At 36.4% G+C, this 20,037-nt stretch overlaps 1 protein-coding gene across 1 annotated transcript in view; it reads right to left on the bottom strand.

Moving 5' to 3' along the window:
• Positions 1-10,363: 10,363 nt before the first annotated feature.
• Arhgap15 (Rho GTPase activating protein 15) overlaps positions 10,364-20,037 on the bottom strand; it is a 587,323-nt gene continuing 577,649 nt past the window's right edge. The window contains exon 14 of the mRNA XM_047547716.1: positions 10,364-10,726. Coding sequence (XP_047403672.1) covers positions 10,543-10,726 — 184 coding nt within the window. The 3' untranslated portion in view covers positions 10,364-10,542. The remainder of the gene's footprint in view (positions 10,727-20,037) is intronic.

The raw sequence follows: 20,037 nt of genomic DNA, 5'->3' as shown, positions 1-20,037 counted from the left end.
TGTAGTCCTTTTAGCATAGCTTACTCTCCCAATACTGCACACAATTCTTAAGTTCATAATCCTGAGCCTGTCTGACAAATAAAACCTCTCACATAAGAAACATGACATCCCACACCTGAAGGCTGTACCTACGAGAATAGGTACTGTTTTTAAAGACAGTGTTATAAATTCAAGGACCAACTGGCTTGTAAATGCATGTACTGAAGAAAATTGATAAGATAATTGTAGTAAAGCAATACTGATTAGGAATCATTATGCCTTATGCTTTTCAAGGAGGTTTTAATATAGGCTATCGTGTTTTATTCTCACAATAGCCTTTTCTGTTAGGTGGGACAGAAATTGCCAAGTGTATTTTGAACTTGAAGACATTGAGACAAATGTGCATGGGGACTTTCCTGGAATCATAAATATGCAATGAAATAGTGAATTCTGGAAACCAGATCTCCCGATTTCCTTCTCTCTCCTTATATCCCTGTTGAATATGAAAACCCTTGTAGTCAAAGGCAGTGTCTTTCCCTTCCCTAAAATAAAATATATAAATTGAAAATAGTGCTCTTAAAATGGAACAAAATAAAATCATAGCAAATTAGGAAATCATAGCAATTTAGAGCATAGGAAATCCTAGAGATGAAAATCTGACCCGCTCCTGTTAAGGATGAGGATCTGAATCAGAGGGCTTGAGACTTAGGCAAGGACCTCTAGCTGTCCCATGGGACACATGGAGACATGGTTTCATCAGGTGAGTACTCCTCCCAGTGCCTTTCTTGTGTTCCGTAAGGGAGAAGCAGGACTTAAAAGCATCCATTCTATGCCTTATATAATTGAGGTAAAATGACTTGGCAATAATTTTGAAAAATCAGGTATGAGTCAAATCCAGTTGTCACCTCAGACTGTTTGGAAAGTTTAAAATTTCAAATAGCATTTGTCAGAAGTTGTTTTTATGAGAAAATGTAAAGTTCTGTACATTCTGTTGTCCTAAGAAACTCCACATGTCTATGAGGAATATGGCAGATTAATCACTCTGCTTCCTAGGCTATAGTAGAGATCCCTAAGGTTAGCATAGGTTATATATATCAAAGAAGGGCACATACATATATATCCACACCTACCCATGTGATTTATATACATAAGTATATATGTATATATGTATATAATGTCTATATGTCTGTATAGATATATAAATATAAAATTGTGATCATTTATAAAAAAGGATTAGGTCTTTGGGTTATTTAAACCCTCCTCATTTATAACTCTCTTTTTAAGAATTATTTAGCTATGCAAGATATCACCATATTCAGTATTTTTTTTTAATAATAAACATGTCTAGTCAAAGAAGGCATTAATGAAGCAATTCCCCAAATAAAACAGCCCATGATATCTGAGTTGCAGCAGAGAGAGAGTGTGGTCTTTGTAGTTTAATCAAGATCACAAGACTTGTTTTGAGCGTCTGTCATCTTTAATTTTACGGCACTTCATTTCAGAGTAGGACTGCCAGGGTCACATGCAATTAAAACACAGGCAAGATTTGTCTTGTGAAATCTTAACATAAAAAGTAATGTGTTACTCCATTTTAACTTTTCTACTGAACTCTGTGAACTCACTAATTACTTTTCCCCCCTCTTGTCACCTTTTTGATATGACATGTATTTTATAGAGGAGATAGAAGTTTGGATTTTTTTTCATATCATGCATATGATTGAGGATAACAAAATTAAACCAGAGAAGAAAGGAATGCGTTTCTCAGAAATACATTTTTTAAAATATCTGAGTACTCCAGCTTCAATTACAAAGAACCTTGTGGATCAAATTCTAGGAAATAACTGTTAATCTGCTTAACTAGGGCAGGTAGAAGTGTAATAATGAACCAGAGATTTTATAGAGGCCAGGATCCTGAACCAGAGTTTATTCTCTGGGGTGCGGGCAAAGCCACTTTTATGTGATTGGCTGTGAAAAGCATTAAAAGTCAGCACCATCGTGAGGCTGTGGAGCATGGGGAGGGTCCTTGCATCACAGTGATCAGTAAATTGCAGAGACCCTTATTAACCTTATTGATAAGGAGCTTAGGGAAGTCCCATTCAGGCTGCACTGTATTCCTTTTTGTTCTCTTGTCTGTCTCCATTTACAATACCAGCTGCTTTGTATGGAGGGCCGTTATGCTGCACCTCAAAATTCAGGGTGAGTGGCTGTGCCTTTAAGTTAGAGCAGGGAAAGGAGCGGGAGCCAGCTCCTGCACAGGGGGCTCAGGGCCTATTTAACTGGTGCCGCGGACACCTGGAGAATGTTTGAAAATTTTGTGCTTAAAGAATCTTTTATATTGCTCCTCTTTCAATGCAGCTGGGGTCTGTAGGGATCAGGGGATTATTTTTGATACCTGTCGAAAAGAGTTATGTCTACACTGATTTTCCATCCCTCACTACTAATTAACCTTATTGTATACAGGAAACAGTCTATTTAATACCTGCATTCTTTCTGTAATGCCAAGTAAAATGAAATCCAGTGTGAAATCTAGTTAGCGTTTGCCTTTTTGAAGTCATTTTTAAGTTTCCAGTTTTAGTGACTGTGACCTCAGAACTGATAGCTAGAAAAATAGTGAGCTCAAACCAATTTTGTTTCAATGGTATTCTTCACCCCCTCCAATTTAAAAGCTGCCGTTCACCTGGACTTGTGAGGATACTGAAGGAATGGGACATCCTGAGCTGGACAATGCTTCCCTGGAGTCTTCTGTGTTGATTGCTCCCAGGGTTGTAAGGTTTCCCTGTATACTGCCCAGAAAGCTGCCCCTACTCCATTAACTTGGTTTCTGTCTTCCGCAGCTAAACACCTCTTTCCCCTTCCCTTCAATCACGAAGGCTTGAATTTGACAGGCACATCCTGGCAAAGTTGTACAGCAGCAAAGCAAATAGACGCGGAAGGAGAGAAAGGAATCTGAGCCCAGGGTAAGATGCTAAAGGAAATTCCATTGGTGGAATGTTTGTGAGGGGAAAAAAAAAAGGTAGGGTCTAGCAAGAAAGAGCAGAAATTAAACTGTGTAAAATGTCACCAAATGATGTGGAAAAATCCACACGTCTTCAAGTATGCTGCACAATATGGACTTAGAACACATTTTGCTAGTGATGTGAGAATGGTTAGAGCAATGGTTATAATCCTGCTCTTAAATGTGTGTGTGTGAGTGTGTGTGTGCATGTGTGCATGTCAAGTAAACTTGTCAGCTTAAATGGTGCCAGAGGAAAGTGCGAATTTTCAGGCCAGTGCTTTATATTTTCCAGATTTCTTGGCTTTTGAAAATTTCATACATTGGTCAGAAAGACTATGCTCTATTGCATTTATCTCACACATAAACCACACATTTGAAAGTGCAGGGAAGGAGAGTTGAAGATGCCACTGGGTATCACAGATGCCTGGACAGTTGCAGATCTGAAGCAGGACATTTGAATTTGCTGTCAGACTTTTGGGAGTTAGTTGGCAAATCTCACCATTTCTGCTACTGCTGCTGCTAAGCTTTAGGAAAGACACATTTCTTGGGGGTTTAGACTTCAGCAGAGGTAGATGAAAGGGTTTGTGTTTGATGATCTTTTTTTTTTGTGGGATGATGAATCAACACAAATACAAGTGATTTGGCTGCATTTAAGACACTGCATTTAACTCGATAGGAAACTTAATGATGGATCACATTCATATTTAATGTTGCTTATGTTCTGGATGTTTGTCTTGGTTCACTTATCCAACAAGTGTTCACTGAGCACCAACCACAGGCACAGTACTGCCACTCACCATCCCTGCTTTCTTTGCGTTCTCATACTTGAATGAGGAGTTTTCTGTAGAATCCAGCTGATTGCTTGAGAATTTTGTGGAACCTGAATGCTTTGCTTCTAGCCTAAGACAACAAAGATTAAATGCTTAGGTCTACACGGTGTGTGTGTGTGTGTGTGTGTGTGTGTGTGTGTGTGTGAGATTCTGCTGCCAGTTCTCTCACCAAGACAGCTAGATATCTTCATTTTGACAACACTACTACAGAAAATTGTCATCTTTTTGTACAAGATGTTCCTGTAGTCTCAAGATTTGAATGATTCAGGATCACTCTCTGGCAGCATGAGACACAGTGTGCCTTGATGCCTGCCTCTTTTTCAATTATAAGTAAGAGGAAGACTGCTGGGGAACCAGTTTTTCATCTTTCACAGGACCCCTAAAGGGCCAGATTTAATTTCAGCGTAGTATTAGTGAGTATGATAGATGGATGATAACTGGTCCAACACTGGATAATACAATGTAACATATCATATTATCTAGATGGTGTTAAAGTCACCCAAACAGGTAACAGGTATTTCTAAGGATTTGGGCAAAGACACTTTCTTTCTGTCCTTTCCATAATGAAGTCAAATGTTCGGTACAGTGCCTATAAAGTATATAGGCAAATGAAACATTACATGAATATTAAAATCTCAACAGCAACACCACCATTGAGGTTTAACCATCTACTTATAACCATGGAGGGAGTCTGTGTTTCTTGTTCTTTCATGAAAGTTAGTGTGAGAGTAAAACTCTCATCAAGGGTGTTAACAGGAGGGCAATCAGGTAGCCATACATAGAATATAAATATTTGGGGTGTTTATGTGCTTACCTTCCTGCAGTTCCATTTCCTGAGTGACCATATGGTATAGTGATTAAGGCAGGGTCCTCCTGGACCATATTTAGATTGGAATATCGACCTGACACTAGGTGCATAAAGTTGCACTAGGTGCAACTTCAATTAATTTTCCTCTCTATTTTCTCAAGTACAAATCAAGTATAATAGTAGTATCTCCCTTCACATAATTGTGGTGAAGGTTAAATCAAACAAGACATACAAGAACTTAACAAGTACTCTATAAATTCGATAAATCAAAATTAACCTTTCCTAGACTAATTTTTTGGGGTCCTCTGGAGATCCAGAAAAGCAATATTGACCCAAGACAAAGGAGGGAGAAATTACAGCCTGATGTGATAAAAAAGACCTCATGACCAACTGGAATTTGTGTTGACAGCATGTACCTCATCTGACTTGGGCATGACTTGGTAAAAATATCTTAAAATGATGATCATTGAATATCAAATCATTGCCATAATATCAGATTTAACTCTCATCCCAACCCAAAAATTAAGTCAGAAATGAGCCTGTTAAAGGAGTTCTATGAAAAAAGTAGTGCTTTGTACTCAGTCCTTATAACCAAGAGGTGGTGGGAAAGCCTCTAGGAAGTTCCGATGGATGATGCTCCTGTAATATCAATTTCTCTATCTGCTGCCACTGTCTGAATTCAGACTTGTAACAATAGTACTATAGCAATAATCTTTTGCCTGGCAATCGAACCTATTTCTTCCTGCTTCAAATTCCACTTCACAATTTTGCCATAAGAATCTTTACAACTCTGATAAAGTTACCTACCTATACTTGCTAGAAGATCTTCAAGTTCTCAAAAATTTTTTCCCATGTATTTTAAAAAACTTTTTTTTAGAGGTTGATGGGCCTTTATTTTATTCATTTATTTATATGTGGTGCTGAGAATCAAACCCGTGCCTCACACATGCTAAGTAAGTGCTCTACCACTGACCCACAACCTCAGCCCCAATTCTCATATTTTTTATTGGTGCATTAGAGTTGTACATAATGGTGGGATTTGTTGTTACATATTCGTGCATGTACACAATAGAACAATATAATTTGACCAATATTATTTTCCAGTATTTCAGAGTCTCAAAATTGACTAGGCATGAAAGATAATCTATCTTGTTATGACATTTGAGACTTTTTAGATCCTGGCATCAAACTTTCTTCTCATTATCTTCAGAACATAAAGTTATTTTTGGTCCACAAGCAGTAATTTGTCCCTACATCCTTTAAGGACAACTAATAATTTCATGCTGTATTACCTCTTTTAATTTTTTCACATGATTTCCTTAGATAGTCCTGAGAGGCAAGACATGAGAAAACTGAGACTAAGTGATTTCCCCAGGATTTCAACAGCATGTTCTCCTGACACACTTTCCTTGTTTTCTGCTCTTTCAGGTTGCTCTGGCTCATTTACCTAACTCTACAATTTGCTTCATGCACTACCATTTTCTGGAGAGCAAGTTTTACAGCATGGAAGGTTTAACACTGAGATCACAAAAATATATCCCCTTAGACTGAGTCTGTTCAGACATGTTTTGTTTAGTCCTTAAAAACCAGATTCCATGTAGACTGAAATTCTGGCTTTTCATGAAGATCTGAAGGTCTGGCAACACTGGGCCCACATTCCCACATAAGCAACATGGGCTCCAGCTGAGCAGAAACCAGCCCTTTGGCCAGGCATGGAGCTTGAGCTTCCTCCAGCTGCTACTACTTCATCGTGCCTATGGCTTGCTCCTCTTTACGCATTTATATTACCCACCTGGCTACTAAGCATCTGCATTTGCAACCCTTGATTTGAAGAAAGAGAAAAAAAAATCTATCCATAAGATGAACATTTTAACTGAAGAAATAAAATGTGATTATTATATTTGAAGAAAGGAAAATTAGTTTTTTTTTTTTTGCATATTAAGATTTGAATTCTGGGTTAAAGAACATAACTCAGTGGTATAGAACTCACTTAGCATACATAAGACCCTGGGTTCCATCCCTAGCACCACAGGAAAAAGACAAAACACAACAAAACAATACAAAACAAAACAATACAAAACAAAAACTGACAACAACAGAAAAAAAAAAAAAAAGAAAAAGAAAAAGAAAAGAAAAACAGGATTTGAGTTTCCCAGGAGAGAGTGGATATTGTTTTGGTTTTATTTCTCATTTTTGACAACAGAGCAATTTGACCTAGAACTCTTAGTGACAGTCCTTTTGGATGGAAATCTTTGCAGGGCCTTTTAATTAGGAATTGACAGGGTGATTAACTTATAATTCACAAAAATAAATGTGGAAAGAGAAGTACAGGTCAATTTCTAACTGTGTTAAACTGTAAGGACAGCACCATTGGCAAGTGATTGCTTCCTTTTAACAGCTTTTCTAATTTTTCTTAATTGGATCCTTTGTTTTCTAATTGGATAGGGAGAACCGTCATATGGCTTTCAATTACTAGCTGTGGCATGGTGATCCTGTCATATGGCACATGCTAAGTAAAGTCAGACTCTCATCATATAAGGTAGAACACACACCATCTCCAAGTAGCTTTTTGTTTCCATAAGAAAGAGTGGCAACCTCCTAGATGCTGGAGAGGGAACGCCATGCTAAGAGGGATTCACCAACCGCTTGACGTTCCGGAGAGACTGTTTCAAACTTGTGTTTTCAATGTATGGACTAGATTAGAGTTTCTTTTTTTAAAAAAAATTAAATTTTTTTTTGTTCTACTTAGTTGTACGTGACAGTAGAATGCATTTATACATTTTGATAGATCATTCCATAAATGTTTCTTCATCATAATAAAGAAATGACTTTCAGAATACAAGCTTAAAATTGTATTCTTAGCAAATGTTTAAAATTATACACATACACACCAATACACACGAGAGTTGGGAGTCTCTCCCAAGTGATATATATCTCTTCCTACTGTTTAGAGATTCTCTAAGAAAAAAACGTTTCTGTATGGCTTTTTTATTTTACAAACTCCATTGGATGCCTTAGCTTGTAGGATAACAACCTGAATATTTTGGCCTACATTTGACCTCAACATCATTCTCTAGTTCTGTATTCCCAAATTGTCAGGCATACATTTTATCCCCTATTCACTGAGCTTCTCACTTTTCTTGAAGATGTCAGGCCTTTCACAACTCTGATTCATGCCATCCTTACTTTCCGGCATGTCATTTGTATGTTTTTGTGGTGCAAATCTCAATCATCAGTCAAGATTAGATAGAACTCCTCCAGATTACCTACCCAGTGAAGCATCATCTAACTCCCTCGGGTACAACTTGTCGTTTGATCCTCTTATTGATTAGTGCACTTCTTAAATATTGCTGTAACAGCCTCTGGTCACTCATTCATTCAAAAGTAACTTCTGAGCATTTCTATGTATATGTGCTGAACCATGGGGCTACATGGTCGCCATGATGGCTAAGATCTCTGATCTTGTACTGAACTATAACTAATCCTTAGGCAAGTCTCTCCCTCACCAGGCAGTCAAACTACAGAGTTTAGAAGTATATACCTTATGTTTGTATCACTAGTGCTTAGAATTGTGTCTGGCTTAGACGAGGTGATTAAGAAGCGTTTGCTGGCTTTTCATAACTTCTTGATGGGGAATATTAATCAGCTTTATAAAACCTAACTCTTAGTAAGTCAACCCAGTATACTTACATTCTTGGCTTTAAAACCTGGAACAGCGATATGACCATCATTCCTGTCTTAGAGATGTTACGGAATCTGATGACCTTCTGCTGTAACCCTTTCTGTGCTTTCAATGTGTACAAGTCAGATCCTGTGATGGGCATTTTGGCTCAGCACCTTGGAATGGTCTTTCTCCAGAGAGGAAGCACACTCTCTGATTAAATGCCCTTAGCAGGCAGGGACAGGACACAGCTGGGGTTTGAATCAAGCTAAATCCCATCAGATTGGAAATCAAGAAGCTGGAGCTTTTGAAGATTATAAATCTGGAAAGCAGCAGAGACAAGGGCCTGTGAGTCCCTGTTCAGAGCAGGTAATGCCACTTGTATTTGGCTTTCAGTGATACTTCTCTCTGGCTGATGCTTCCAGAATAACTTTAAAGATGGAATCATGTGAGGGATAAGATGTTAATGCTAGAACTACTAAATCTGCTCTTCCCCTTCAAAAAGAAGTAATTAAAGTCTTGGAGAAGACCTAACCGAGAATGTCATGGAAATGAGAAAGACAAAATAGAATGCCAGACACTCTTGTTTCATGTCTTTGAGTTTTGCTGAAAGGCATAATTATATTTTCTCATATAAGAATCACGTAAAGCTAGCCAATCTGTTGGCTTGCCATTACTGGTGACTTTAGATTGTGGGGTTCAGCCTCCTGTGACTTTACTTGGCTTTGTGGTACACATATGCATCCCACTCAATGAAACCACACTTCGGCATTTATTGTGGATTCTTCTCTGTTCTTTGTCCATGAACCCATTTACTGGTACCTTGCTAAAATAAAGATATTACAAAGAGGCCCATGAACCTGTCCTTCCTCAGGGAGTTCTGTGGATTCTGGCGCTGTGTGCACATCTCACTATCTCTTAAGCAGACTCGCTCTCTTCCTCTATGTACACCCCATCAATGCACAGAGCCTATGCCCTGAGCTCATTATTGCTGTAAGTGTTTGCTCTTGGATCCATGCTTCACGCGTTTTATTTACATGCTTTATTTTTCATTTTATGAACAAATCGATAACTAGACTTACTCTTTATCGGCCTGGATTAGTTTTATTTATTCCATTTGAATTTGATTAAAAAGCTGTCAAACATAAGTCTACATTTTTATCAGCAGAATACTTTCATAAAACCGGGCATGAGATGTGTTCAGTTAGAGCATACTTTTCAAAATAAAACAATGTTTGATATATTCTAGACAGTTACCCCTTTGTTTATCCATGACAACTGAAACTAACCATCAAATGGATAAAGCAATCCAAGTCTAGTCAAGTAATCCTTAGGGCATATAAAAAAAAAAAGCCTTTAAAAAAAGTTCTTTCTAGATGGATTTAATGTAATTCACCAATAAAGCATTCTCAGAAGCATAATAAAAATTCTACATAAAATGACATAGCCAGGGAAAAGGGAGACATACAGTTTGATGAAGATTCAAAATGGATGTTAACATTAAAAAGTGAACAGTCGTGAAATTCCTGTATAAAATAAGGATCAAAATCACAGGGCACTAACTTTGCCTCTAATTTATATATATTTAGTATGTTTATGGCACCACAGTGTTTGTAAAACAAATTATTGAATAGAAAATGCTTTGAATTGTCATTTTTCTCCGGAAAAACTACCATCCAACATGTTGTATATATAAATTTCACCATGTAGCAATGAGAATAGCTAGACAGTATTCTTGAAAGGTGAAATAATCTATTTGGTTGAGAACGTGATCTCTTACATTCTATTTCTCAGTTCTGGGCTTTTGCTTTGGTTCTGCCTGTGGACACATAGGAGCGTGGGGACACACCTGGTGCAGCATGGATCATGGGAAGGTAAATGTGTGTATACACACTCTTAGCCACACTCACTCTGCACACATATCCACACATGCACGTCCTCACACCTACAACCAGGAGCACCAGGGGTCTAGACTTCAGGGTTGTGGTAGTCTGCACAGTACTTATGAGTGTGAGACATACCGGATGTGCTCCCACAAGTGCTGGCAGGAACAGTACTGAAAGGGTTAATGTAGAACACATATAGACAAATATTGTCAATTATTTTATTCAAATGTTTGGAACTTAAGCACAAAATCATATTAAGTTTTCACAAAATGAGGCATCTGTCGCCTGAAAGGAAAAAAATATTTCAGAAATATGTTTACAGAAATGTAAAAATATTAGGCATCAAGACAGATGTGAACATATTCAGTAACTTGTCTTGTCTGTCAGTCTTCTGCTGAGGCGAAGATCTTATTGTACTCACTCAGCATGAGCTCCACTATCTGGTTTTGGTATACCATGTGTACTGCCATGTTCCCCGTTTCATTTTCAGCTCGCAGAAGGGTGGGTCCAAATACAATCCCTAAGCTTTGTGTGGACATGAGATTCTTGGAGGCTTTGGCCACTATCCTGTGGAAAGAGGGCAGAAAAAAAAAAGGTTCTATTAGAATGTGAAGTGAAATTGTGACTCCTTTGCAATTAAAATTATTTTCTAACTCTGGTAAGACAGAGTTCGAACATTCATAACACTATTTAATTTTCTATATTTCATGTTTTGCAGTATGAAAGTAAAAACTGTGACTTTTAAGGATACAGCATCTTATCTGAATTTTCATCCTCAGTATACCAGGTCATTTTGGGTGCGCAACAAATATTTGTGAAATGAATTAATAAATATTTTAAGCAGCAAAAATTTATTGTGGAATTAATAAAATTCAGCCTTTGAAATCCTTATAGTCAATGGAAAAGATAAGTGAAATATGCATAGAATATATTTATCTGAATAATATTAACAAAACAATATATGCATAATTAATAGTGGATGACAGACATAAAGACTGAGAAAAATTAAGTTTTTAATGATTAGAATGAGTAAAGTTGTCCTGGCAAATGCTATCAGGAATGTTTTATAGAGGAGCAAGTTTCTAGACACTGAACTTTGTGGCAAAATTCTGTTTATCCAGTCTTTAAACAGCCAATTTAGCTCATGCTTAAACAAAAGGCAGAATCCTGTAGTGTTTGCACAGAAAAAGAGAAGAGTCCCATTTGAACCAAATAAATGTTTGTTTGCGTGCTGATTATATGGAGAGCTGGAACACCAACGAAACCCAGGGATGTGGTTTTATTAAGGGTGCTGTCTTGCCTGATCGACACGAGACTCCTAAAAGGAAAATAAAGCCTCCCTCTAAAAATCGAGGCTTAAAAAATTATGTTTTCTTCTTATAGCTGATGTTTACTTATTTTTACACTATAATTCAGAATCATGAGGTTACAATGATGTTAAGAAAATAAGGATGGTATGTGGAAGGACGGGGTGCTAAGAAACACTGCACTCTGGACTTTACCAGAAAACTCAACCCAAGGGACATACAAGCATAGGCAAAGGAACACTTTATTACAGGATGGTGGGTTAAAGACCATTCTCTAGACTTGTAGCTTAGCATGGAACATTATTGAGTTGGTTGGACTTCAGAGGATACTCCTTATTTGTCCTATGCAGAGATACATAATTCTGAATCAGAAGAGGTAGGAAGACCTGCTTTATTTTTATCCCTACACAAAACTGAATATCCAACGTACCACTTCCGGTATGATTTGGATTCAGAATGTCCCTCCATAAAGTATGTGGGCTAGGTAATGCAGCAATGTTCAGAAATGAAAATATTGGACTAAGAGAGCTCTGACCTCATCAGTGAATTGATCATTTGATGGATTAAAATTTGAGTGGATTACTAAGTGGAACCTGTAGGCAGGTGGGGCGTGGCTGAAGGAAGTAGGTCACTAGGGGGTGTGGCCTTGGGGACTATATCTGTCCCTGGCTTTTCTCTCTCTCTCTCTCTTTCTCTCTGCTTATTGTCTGCCATGAAATGAACATCTTTTCTCTGTCACACCCTTTTGTCATGTTTCTGCCTTAGAGTTTTCTGACCATGAACTGAATTCTCTGGAACTGTGAGCCAAAATAACTCATCCCTCTACTAAGTGATTCTTGTCATGTATTTTGGTTACAGTGACAAAAAGCTGACTAACACAAATTCTTAGCCATGCTTCCTCTCTCCTTAAAGTGATTGAGTAGGACCAAAGTCACATGTGCATGGACTTGTACCTGCCCACAGAACAAGTTCATGGCACATAACATGACCAATAAAAGTACTTGACCTACATCGACCCAATAGCCATAATAATCAACTATAGTTCTAAGCAATTTGATTATCTCATTTAATCCTCATAACAACCCCACAAAATATTATTAAGTCTGTTTAAGAAAAGAGAAGGCAGAGACCTAGAGTGGTGAAATAGCTGCTGTCACACAGAGCTGAGGTTCAAACCCAGGAAGTGTTGTTCCAGCATCATTGGAAGCACCACTGCCAAGGTGTCTGTTATGGCCCCTGAATTTAATAACAGGGCTGACCTTTCACTGTGCTGCCTTCCACATGATTATAAAGTCCATCACAGGGTCTGAATTTTCATTCTTCACTGCATAATTGTGATTGACAGCCTTGTTATAGTAGATTTATTATGGGCAAAATGACCCAAATTTGGACTGAATATTCAAGATATTCTGCCTCACATTTCCCTTTTTCTTCTGATTTTATTGGAGAGCATTTGTACCTGTGAGCATTGTTGGCATGGCTACATTTCTGGAAGGGACTTTAAAAATTTTTAGAGGATCAGTGAGTTATCAGAGACTTCAAATATAAAGTTTCCTTTGAAATATAAAAAGTTATGCCACTTTGCTACTTCATTTACCAAAAGCCTATAAAATGATGTAAGTATCCTTCTACATATAGTAAGGGTAAATGAAGTGGGCCTTTGCTTCCTTTAGTATGCCAATTTACCTCAGTTTAAGATCTCTCTTGAGCCTCTCTTTGACAAGTGTATTATAAAAGCCATTAACAAGGTTCACTAAAAAAGAGGTTTTTTATATTTTTATTTTAAATTAATAATTTTTTATGATATGAACTCTGATTCCACCACAATAAAAAATGTTAAAGGAAAATATGAATAAAAATAACCTAACTAATCAATTGAGTAGAAAGTAGGTGAAAGTTGCCTTGAGGACTTCACCCATTGGTAGCAAAAGTCTAAACTGAAAATACGGTTTATCTATTAGGGAACAGGTCTCACTGTCATAGGCTATGGAAGAAGCTGCATCAAACACAAGAGAGTATTGGAAGGGTGGTGGCCGAGGGCTTCTACAAGGTATCTGGCTAACAAGGTTGTAGACAATCATCAGGATGTGGAGTTCAGGGAATCTGAAAGGGGAAGGGGATGGCATAAATATGGAGTGATGACTAAAGATAACTTTACCTATTTAATTATGGTTATAACTTTCAGTTGGTGTCAAGGAAAATGACATTTGTGATACCTGGGAGTCAAAACTAAGTCATACTCAGAAAGCTAAGACTAGAAATTGGGGTAAGTTCATAGAGCAGATCATTGGAGGGGCCAATCATGGCTGTCAGAAGGTTATGGGGTAGAATTGAGAAGAGACCATAGCATGGAGGAACTCAGGTGAGTGAATGGCTAGCACAGTTCTCCAGGGGGTACCAGCTATCAGTTCTCCAGGGGGTCCCAGCTAATGGGATGCAGCCCCTCCGAGGAAAACAGGGAGAAGGACTGTGGAGTGGGACTCTCAAAATGGATTTCTGCCAATACATCAGTTTCCTGAATTTCCTGTGGACAAATATTCATCTTGTGTTTTTATGCATGTGTAAATATGGAATATTCATTCCACCCTAAGCCTATATTCTTTGTATCAATTTCTCTCACATTTCACATATAATTTTAATAAAACTCTAACTTACAAGTGCTTTAAAATAATCTTGTTCTATACAAAATTTTCAAAATAACAGTTTTCTATTCTTGTTATATTTGCATTATTGCAGATTAGATTTTCATAGCAACTTGAAAATTTTTTCCTTAGTTGGTAAAATAAAGTTATATCTAATAACTTTTAGAAAAGTCAGATATAGTTACAAAAGAAAGCAAATGAGATAATGCAGATGTATAGTATATAGATTATATGCTATCTTGCTTATTAACTGTTACAAAATGATTGTACATATTCATATATATTAATTTTCAATTATTTTTGAATATCGATAAAACAACAGTTGGTAAGTTGAGAAATTAAAAAAAAAAATCTTTAGGTTATAAAAGATGCTGAGAGTAGAAGTCACCAGTTATTGACCTAAGTGATCCAGGTTGAAAGGCAAACATATTCTCATATTAAAGTTTAAATTAGAAAAGACCCCTTCCTAATAGACTGTGCGGATATACATTTCTATGAAGAAAGATTCCAAATTGGCAAAATATTTCTAGGAAATGTATTAATGCTGCTATAAATTTCTAGTGTGAACTTACTTAATCTCTACCTTGCTAGATTCCCAAATCATTAAGTTGTTGATTTAGGACCACATAAGGAGTCAAGCATAATTTAAAAATATAGTTGGAGTACTATCCTACAAAAGTATTTGTATTTCTTGTTTATTTCTTCTTTCTTTTGTTTTTATCTTACATCACAGATACCATAATTTCCAGTCTCACTGTGGGGACCTGCTGGGCATTGCAAGTGTCACTTTTCTTTGAAAGCTTCAACTAGTAAAGCATGTACAGAAGACAAACAAAGTCTACTGAAAGAAATAAAAGCCTGTATGGTTTTTATTCAATCTAGTATCTAAGGACAAAAATTCTCAAAAACAGTAAGTGGTACTTCTGGTAGTGTACCCTGCAGTTGAATTGTATTGTTGAAGGGGAAGATCTGATTCAGAAACCAAACATGTTTTTACCATGATTTTGGCAATACTTCCAGGTCGGCTTTAACTAAAGCTCTGCAAAACACCATGTCTTAGACATGCTTCATGAAAATGACATTTGAAAGTAAGACTTTTAGAGAAAATTATGTACCATTTTTTCTTTTTGGAAATTTACAATGCACAAAAGCATCATAAATGTTCTGAAAAGTCATGAAGAAAATATATCCCTGCTCATCTTTATCTAACTTGTATCTTCTGCAACTTAATGTTGTACATAGATTCATTCTTGTGAGTGACACTGAGGAGAATACATTAGAAAATTCTGCTCTAATGTGATTTCCTAAGGGCCTACAATATATGATTCCAAAATGTTATGGGTTTTACCTGCTTCTGCCACCCTGGCTTCATAGCCCTGTAGCAGTTAACTCAGAAAGACGTCAGTTGTGGTCATTTTGAGTCAGTTCCACTCCTCTGGTGGGACTTAGAATTCATTGGTCCTTAAACTTCATAAAAGTTCTGAGCAACAAATAAACCTAGTTCCAGCAAAAAATCACCTTTTATGACAAAATAAAAAACAAGAGATAAAAGAAAAAATCTGAATGAGAAGTATAAGGGCAAAGATATGACTGAGGGATTGATGTACAGTAAATTGAAAATGGGTAAGAAGGTACAAAAAGTTTAGATGTTTTATCAATATTTCTAAATTATTCTTGATGTGTGCTTACTCACCATTAATTTATTCCCAAGAAACCCTATAGGAAACATACGTATTCTAGGGAACATAAAGAACTCAAAATTTAATGCCTGTGAATGCTTTACCCATAGAAAAAAGACCCCAAGCTGCAAGGTTTTTGAGAAAGGCTATTTATTAACACTGCTCAGTTTAATTCAGTCTGACAAAAACACATAATTTTGATTTTTATGAATTTGTTTATGAAATAGTATTTGATATATATTCATTGTAAAAGTAATTCTTATACTGCTAAGTAAAATTCAAGTTTATAAAATCTTGAAATGGGTAAGAATTCATTTTTCTGGCAAGAGCTGTAAAGTGATATAGAGTTTATAGCTAAAAAGAAGAGGAAATGCCAGAGCTACTTTTTGTCAGACACAAGTGAAAAGAGCAATGATCCATCAATTTAAGATTATTTTAGAAACAATCTACAATCCAGTGCTACAGATGTTGAACCCCAGACCCAAAAAAAAAAAATCCTGTCAGAGACTCATATCCTGGGTAAGTTTTTCCAAAAGTGAGCTGAATTTCTAACTCAAAGACATTTTTTAGTTGCATAAAATCACAACCAAAAAAAAAAAAAAAAAAAACAAAAACAAAAACAACAACAACAAAAAAACGGAACCCAAAAAACTGAAACTGAAAGAGAACTTTATAATACAACTAAAAGTTAGGCTGAATTAAGAAGGTCAAAGCATTTAGTAATAGTCCCGCTCCAAACAGATATATGGATGCAAATGTCTTTTAAGTTTGTGCTTTGCTGTTACCATAGTGACTTGCAAAGAGCATTGAAAGCCACCTAATTGCCTGCAGGACAATTGTCAAATTATAGAGGTGTATTACAAATGTTCTTCTTCCTATCTGTGAAATGCTGTTTTTTTTTTTTTTTTTTTTTTTTTTTTTTAGCATACATAACTTGGGGATGGCTTTATTTGAATGGAAAAAACATAGTGGTAAATGCCATCAGGTCACACCTGGTTTTCAAAATATAGCTCAGTCACTGAATGCAAAATGTTAATTGTGACTTTGACCACTTAACTGAAGAGAGGCTGTTAAAAATAGAATAAATTTTCAATATGCTCAGCTTATGTTTCTTATGTGCTGTAACTATTTTGGGGGGGATACATGCTAACCATATGCTTGCCTACCCTCAACTTTGCACAACTGATACTGCTGTCTACATTGGCCTTTTTATAAGAATTGGAATTATCAGAAATTTCACCTTCTTCCTTAAAGTGTTAGTTGTATGTCAGAAAAATGTTCAAATACTACAAAACCAGGAGGACCTTTATGAAGCGTTTTTGCACTTAGCATCAGTGTGTTTTAAGGTGACGTTCACAGATGATTCAGCCACTTTTATGTGTCAATCTATAAATCAATTGGCTTAAACTAATTGTAGCCTTCAATTTTATATCTAGATATTATATCATTATTATTTTCTAAAATAAGCTTATAACGATCATCCTACATGGGAATTATTGCTGTATTCTGACATTTTCCTTTTAAATAATCTTTAAAGCCATGCATATATAATTCTTTCAAAGCACATTATAGAAAAGGAGACTTATGTAGCAATTGTGTATTGATAACTAACATGGCCTGATTTTTTTTCATTTATTGAACCACATTTCAACATTTTCAATTATTTACTTGTTTCACATTTATATTGTTGGACATTATAGGGAGATTCTAAAGCACATTTACAATAATATTCAGATTATCTAAGAAGATAAAAGGACTGAAAAGTTAAAAAGTGAATAGCTCATAGATTCAATTAATGCCTTATTTATAGTTGAAATATGTATTCTGTAAGGTAACAACAATGACAAATGGGATATAAGAGCCAAACCTCTGGCATACTAAATATGTTCCAAAAAGTAACATTCACAGTACTTAGTATTGAATGCCTTTTATGTACTAATCACTGTGCTTCAAATACACCAGAGTTCTTAAAAGTCTTAACTTTTTTCTGATTATAAAATAACATTATTCCATTAGAAAACATTTGAAAAGTTTACAAGAATATATTTTTAAAAAAAGCATTGATAATTCAAAGTAACCATTTATTCTTCCATAAAAATTTATAGGTACCAACCACTTGTTGGACACCATTCTGAATGCTGGGGCAGTTGCAATGGGTGATATAGAATCATTGCTTAGATGAAGTCAGTACAAGCTTCACTGTCCAGGGGTTTCACATCTGTAGATTCAATCAAGTGCAGATTGAAAATACTGGGGAAAAACTGGTGTTTGTGTTGAATTTGCATAGACTTTTCCTTGTCATTTTCTCCTAAGAGAAAATGTGTCCTCAGATTCCTGCCTCCTTAGTAAGGGCAGAGCATGGCTGCTTCCATTTCTGAGTAGTACCCTAATGAGCAGAGAGTGCTGGAAAGTGCAGACGGTGCTCAGAGAACACACTCTAAGGAAGGAAGTTCTGATTAAATGCACAAATCAGAGGAAGGAGAATGCCAGGCAGGAATTAGTAGGTACCATGCCCCAGTGGTGAGGTTGTGCTTGGTGATTTGAGGAACAGGGAAGAGCATAGTGTGGCTGCAGGCCAAGAAGGGAGAGGAAAGCCATAGGAGATACTGTGAGGGACTTGGGGACCTTGGCAAGGATTTTGGATTTAATTCTAAGGTGATAAGAATCTATTCTCGGGTTTTGAGCAAGAGAATGACATTACTGGCATTTACATGGTGCAAATGTTTATATAATTTATATAATTCTGCATCCAGCATTTTTCACTTTTAACATGAACACTTCTATGTCATATATATGTTATATATTTATACATATAAAATATACATATAAAATATGTAAAATACATATTATTTAGTCATTATCTTATGTGGGACAGAATGGTCTGTGCCTAGAATAAATAAGATGGTAAATTAATAAAAATATTTCCATGTACTGTCTCTGCAAATTTTGGAGCATTTCCTCAAGTAGTGGTTCCCATTGCAACCAGGGGCAATTTTAGTCCTCCTTCCTTCCCCCACCACCCTGAGGTATTTGGCAAAATGGAGAAATTTTTGAAGGTTCTGACTGGTTGAGGTGGCAGAGGCAAAGGAGGCTGCTAAACATTGTACACTATACAGGGCAGTCTCCTCCAATGAAGAATTATCAGACTCAAAATGACAACAGTATGCCAGGTGTGGTGGTGTACACTCTAATCCCAGAAACTCAGGAGGCTGAGACAGGACGATAGCAAGTTCAAGGCCAGTCTCAGCTACTTATTGAGACCCAGTCTGAATGTAAACCTAAAAAAAGGTTAGGGGTGTAGCCCAGTGGTATAGTACCCCTGAGTTCAACCCCCAGTACTAACAGGAAAAAGAAAAAAGTAGTACTCAAAAGTACTACTGTTGAAGAAAGCCTGCCTTACGGTGAAAAAGCAGATCCACGATTCTCCAACTTTTCTGTTCGTGGGAGTAATTGGAAGCACATATTGGGACAGAGGTTGCTGGGCTTCCAGAGTTTTGCTTCAGCAAGTCTGGGGTGATAATTGATAAACTGCACACTCCCAAGTTCCCAGTAAGTACACTCCTGCTGGTCAGCACTGAGAACCAGTGCTGATGGCTGTCCTGGCTCTTCTTTCTTAAGCTGTGATAACATGTGGGAAGTTCTATTAATCTTGTTAATATCACTATTGTTTAGTATTATTCTTTGAAAAATAATTACCACAGGTAAAAAATAGTCTGTCTTTCTTTGAATTTAGGATTCTTTGGACTTAGGAAATACAGAAGTCAACAAAAGCAAGTAAACAGCCACATGCATTTCCTCTTTTGTGAATATATCCTCCCTCTTTCCTGTTGAGAATGTATACTTTTTGTCTGTTTAATTAATTTGATTTATTACATAAAACAAAATTAATGCATGGTTTTAAAATATATACTAATAAAAATATCTAGAGTAAAAAGTAAAAACTCCCCTTGTTTCCTAGAGACTTCCTTCATAATAACTATAATTAAAAGATGGGTACTCCCTCCTGAGTGTTTTTACTTACCTGTTTATTCATCTGCCTGCCTATTTATTTGTCTATCTGAATAAATAAGTTTATATAAGATAGGTATATTATGATACATAATACATATATATATGCAATTTTTCCTTTTTAGAAAAAAGTGAAATAATAAAATACATAATGTGATATAATTTTTCCCCTTAACTATATATCTCAGGCATCCTTCCAAGTCAGTAAGTATAAAAATACCTCATTCTTTTTAAAAAGTTGT

This window comes from Sciurus carolinensis, chromosome 3 (genome assembly GCF_902686445.1).
Source record: "Sciurus carolinensis chromosome 3, mSciCar1.2, whole genome shotgun sequence".
Lineage (NCBI taxonomy): Eukaryota > Metazoa > Chordata > Mammalia > Rodentia > Sciuridae > Sciurus > Sciurus carolinensis.
This window is presented reverse-complemented; position numbering and strand designations above follow the sequence as displayed.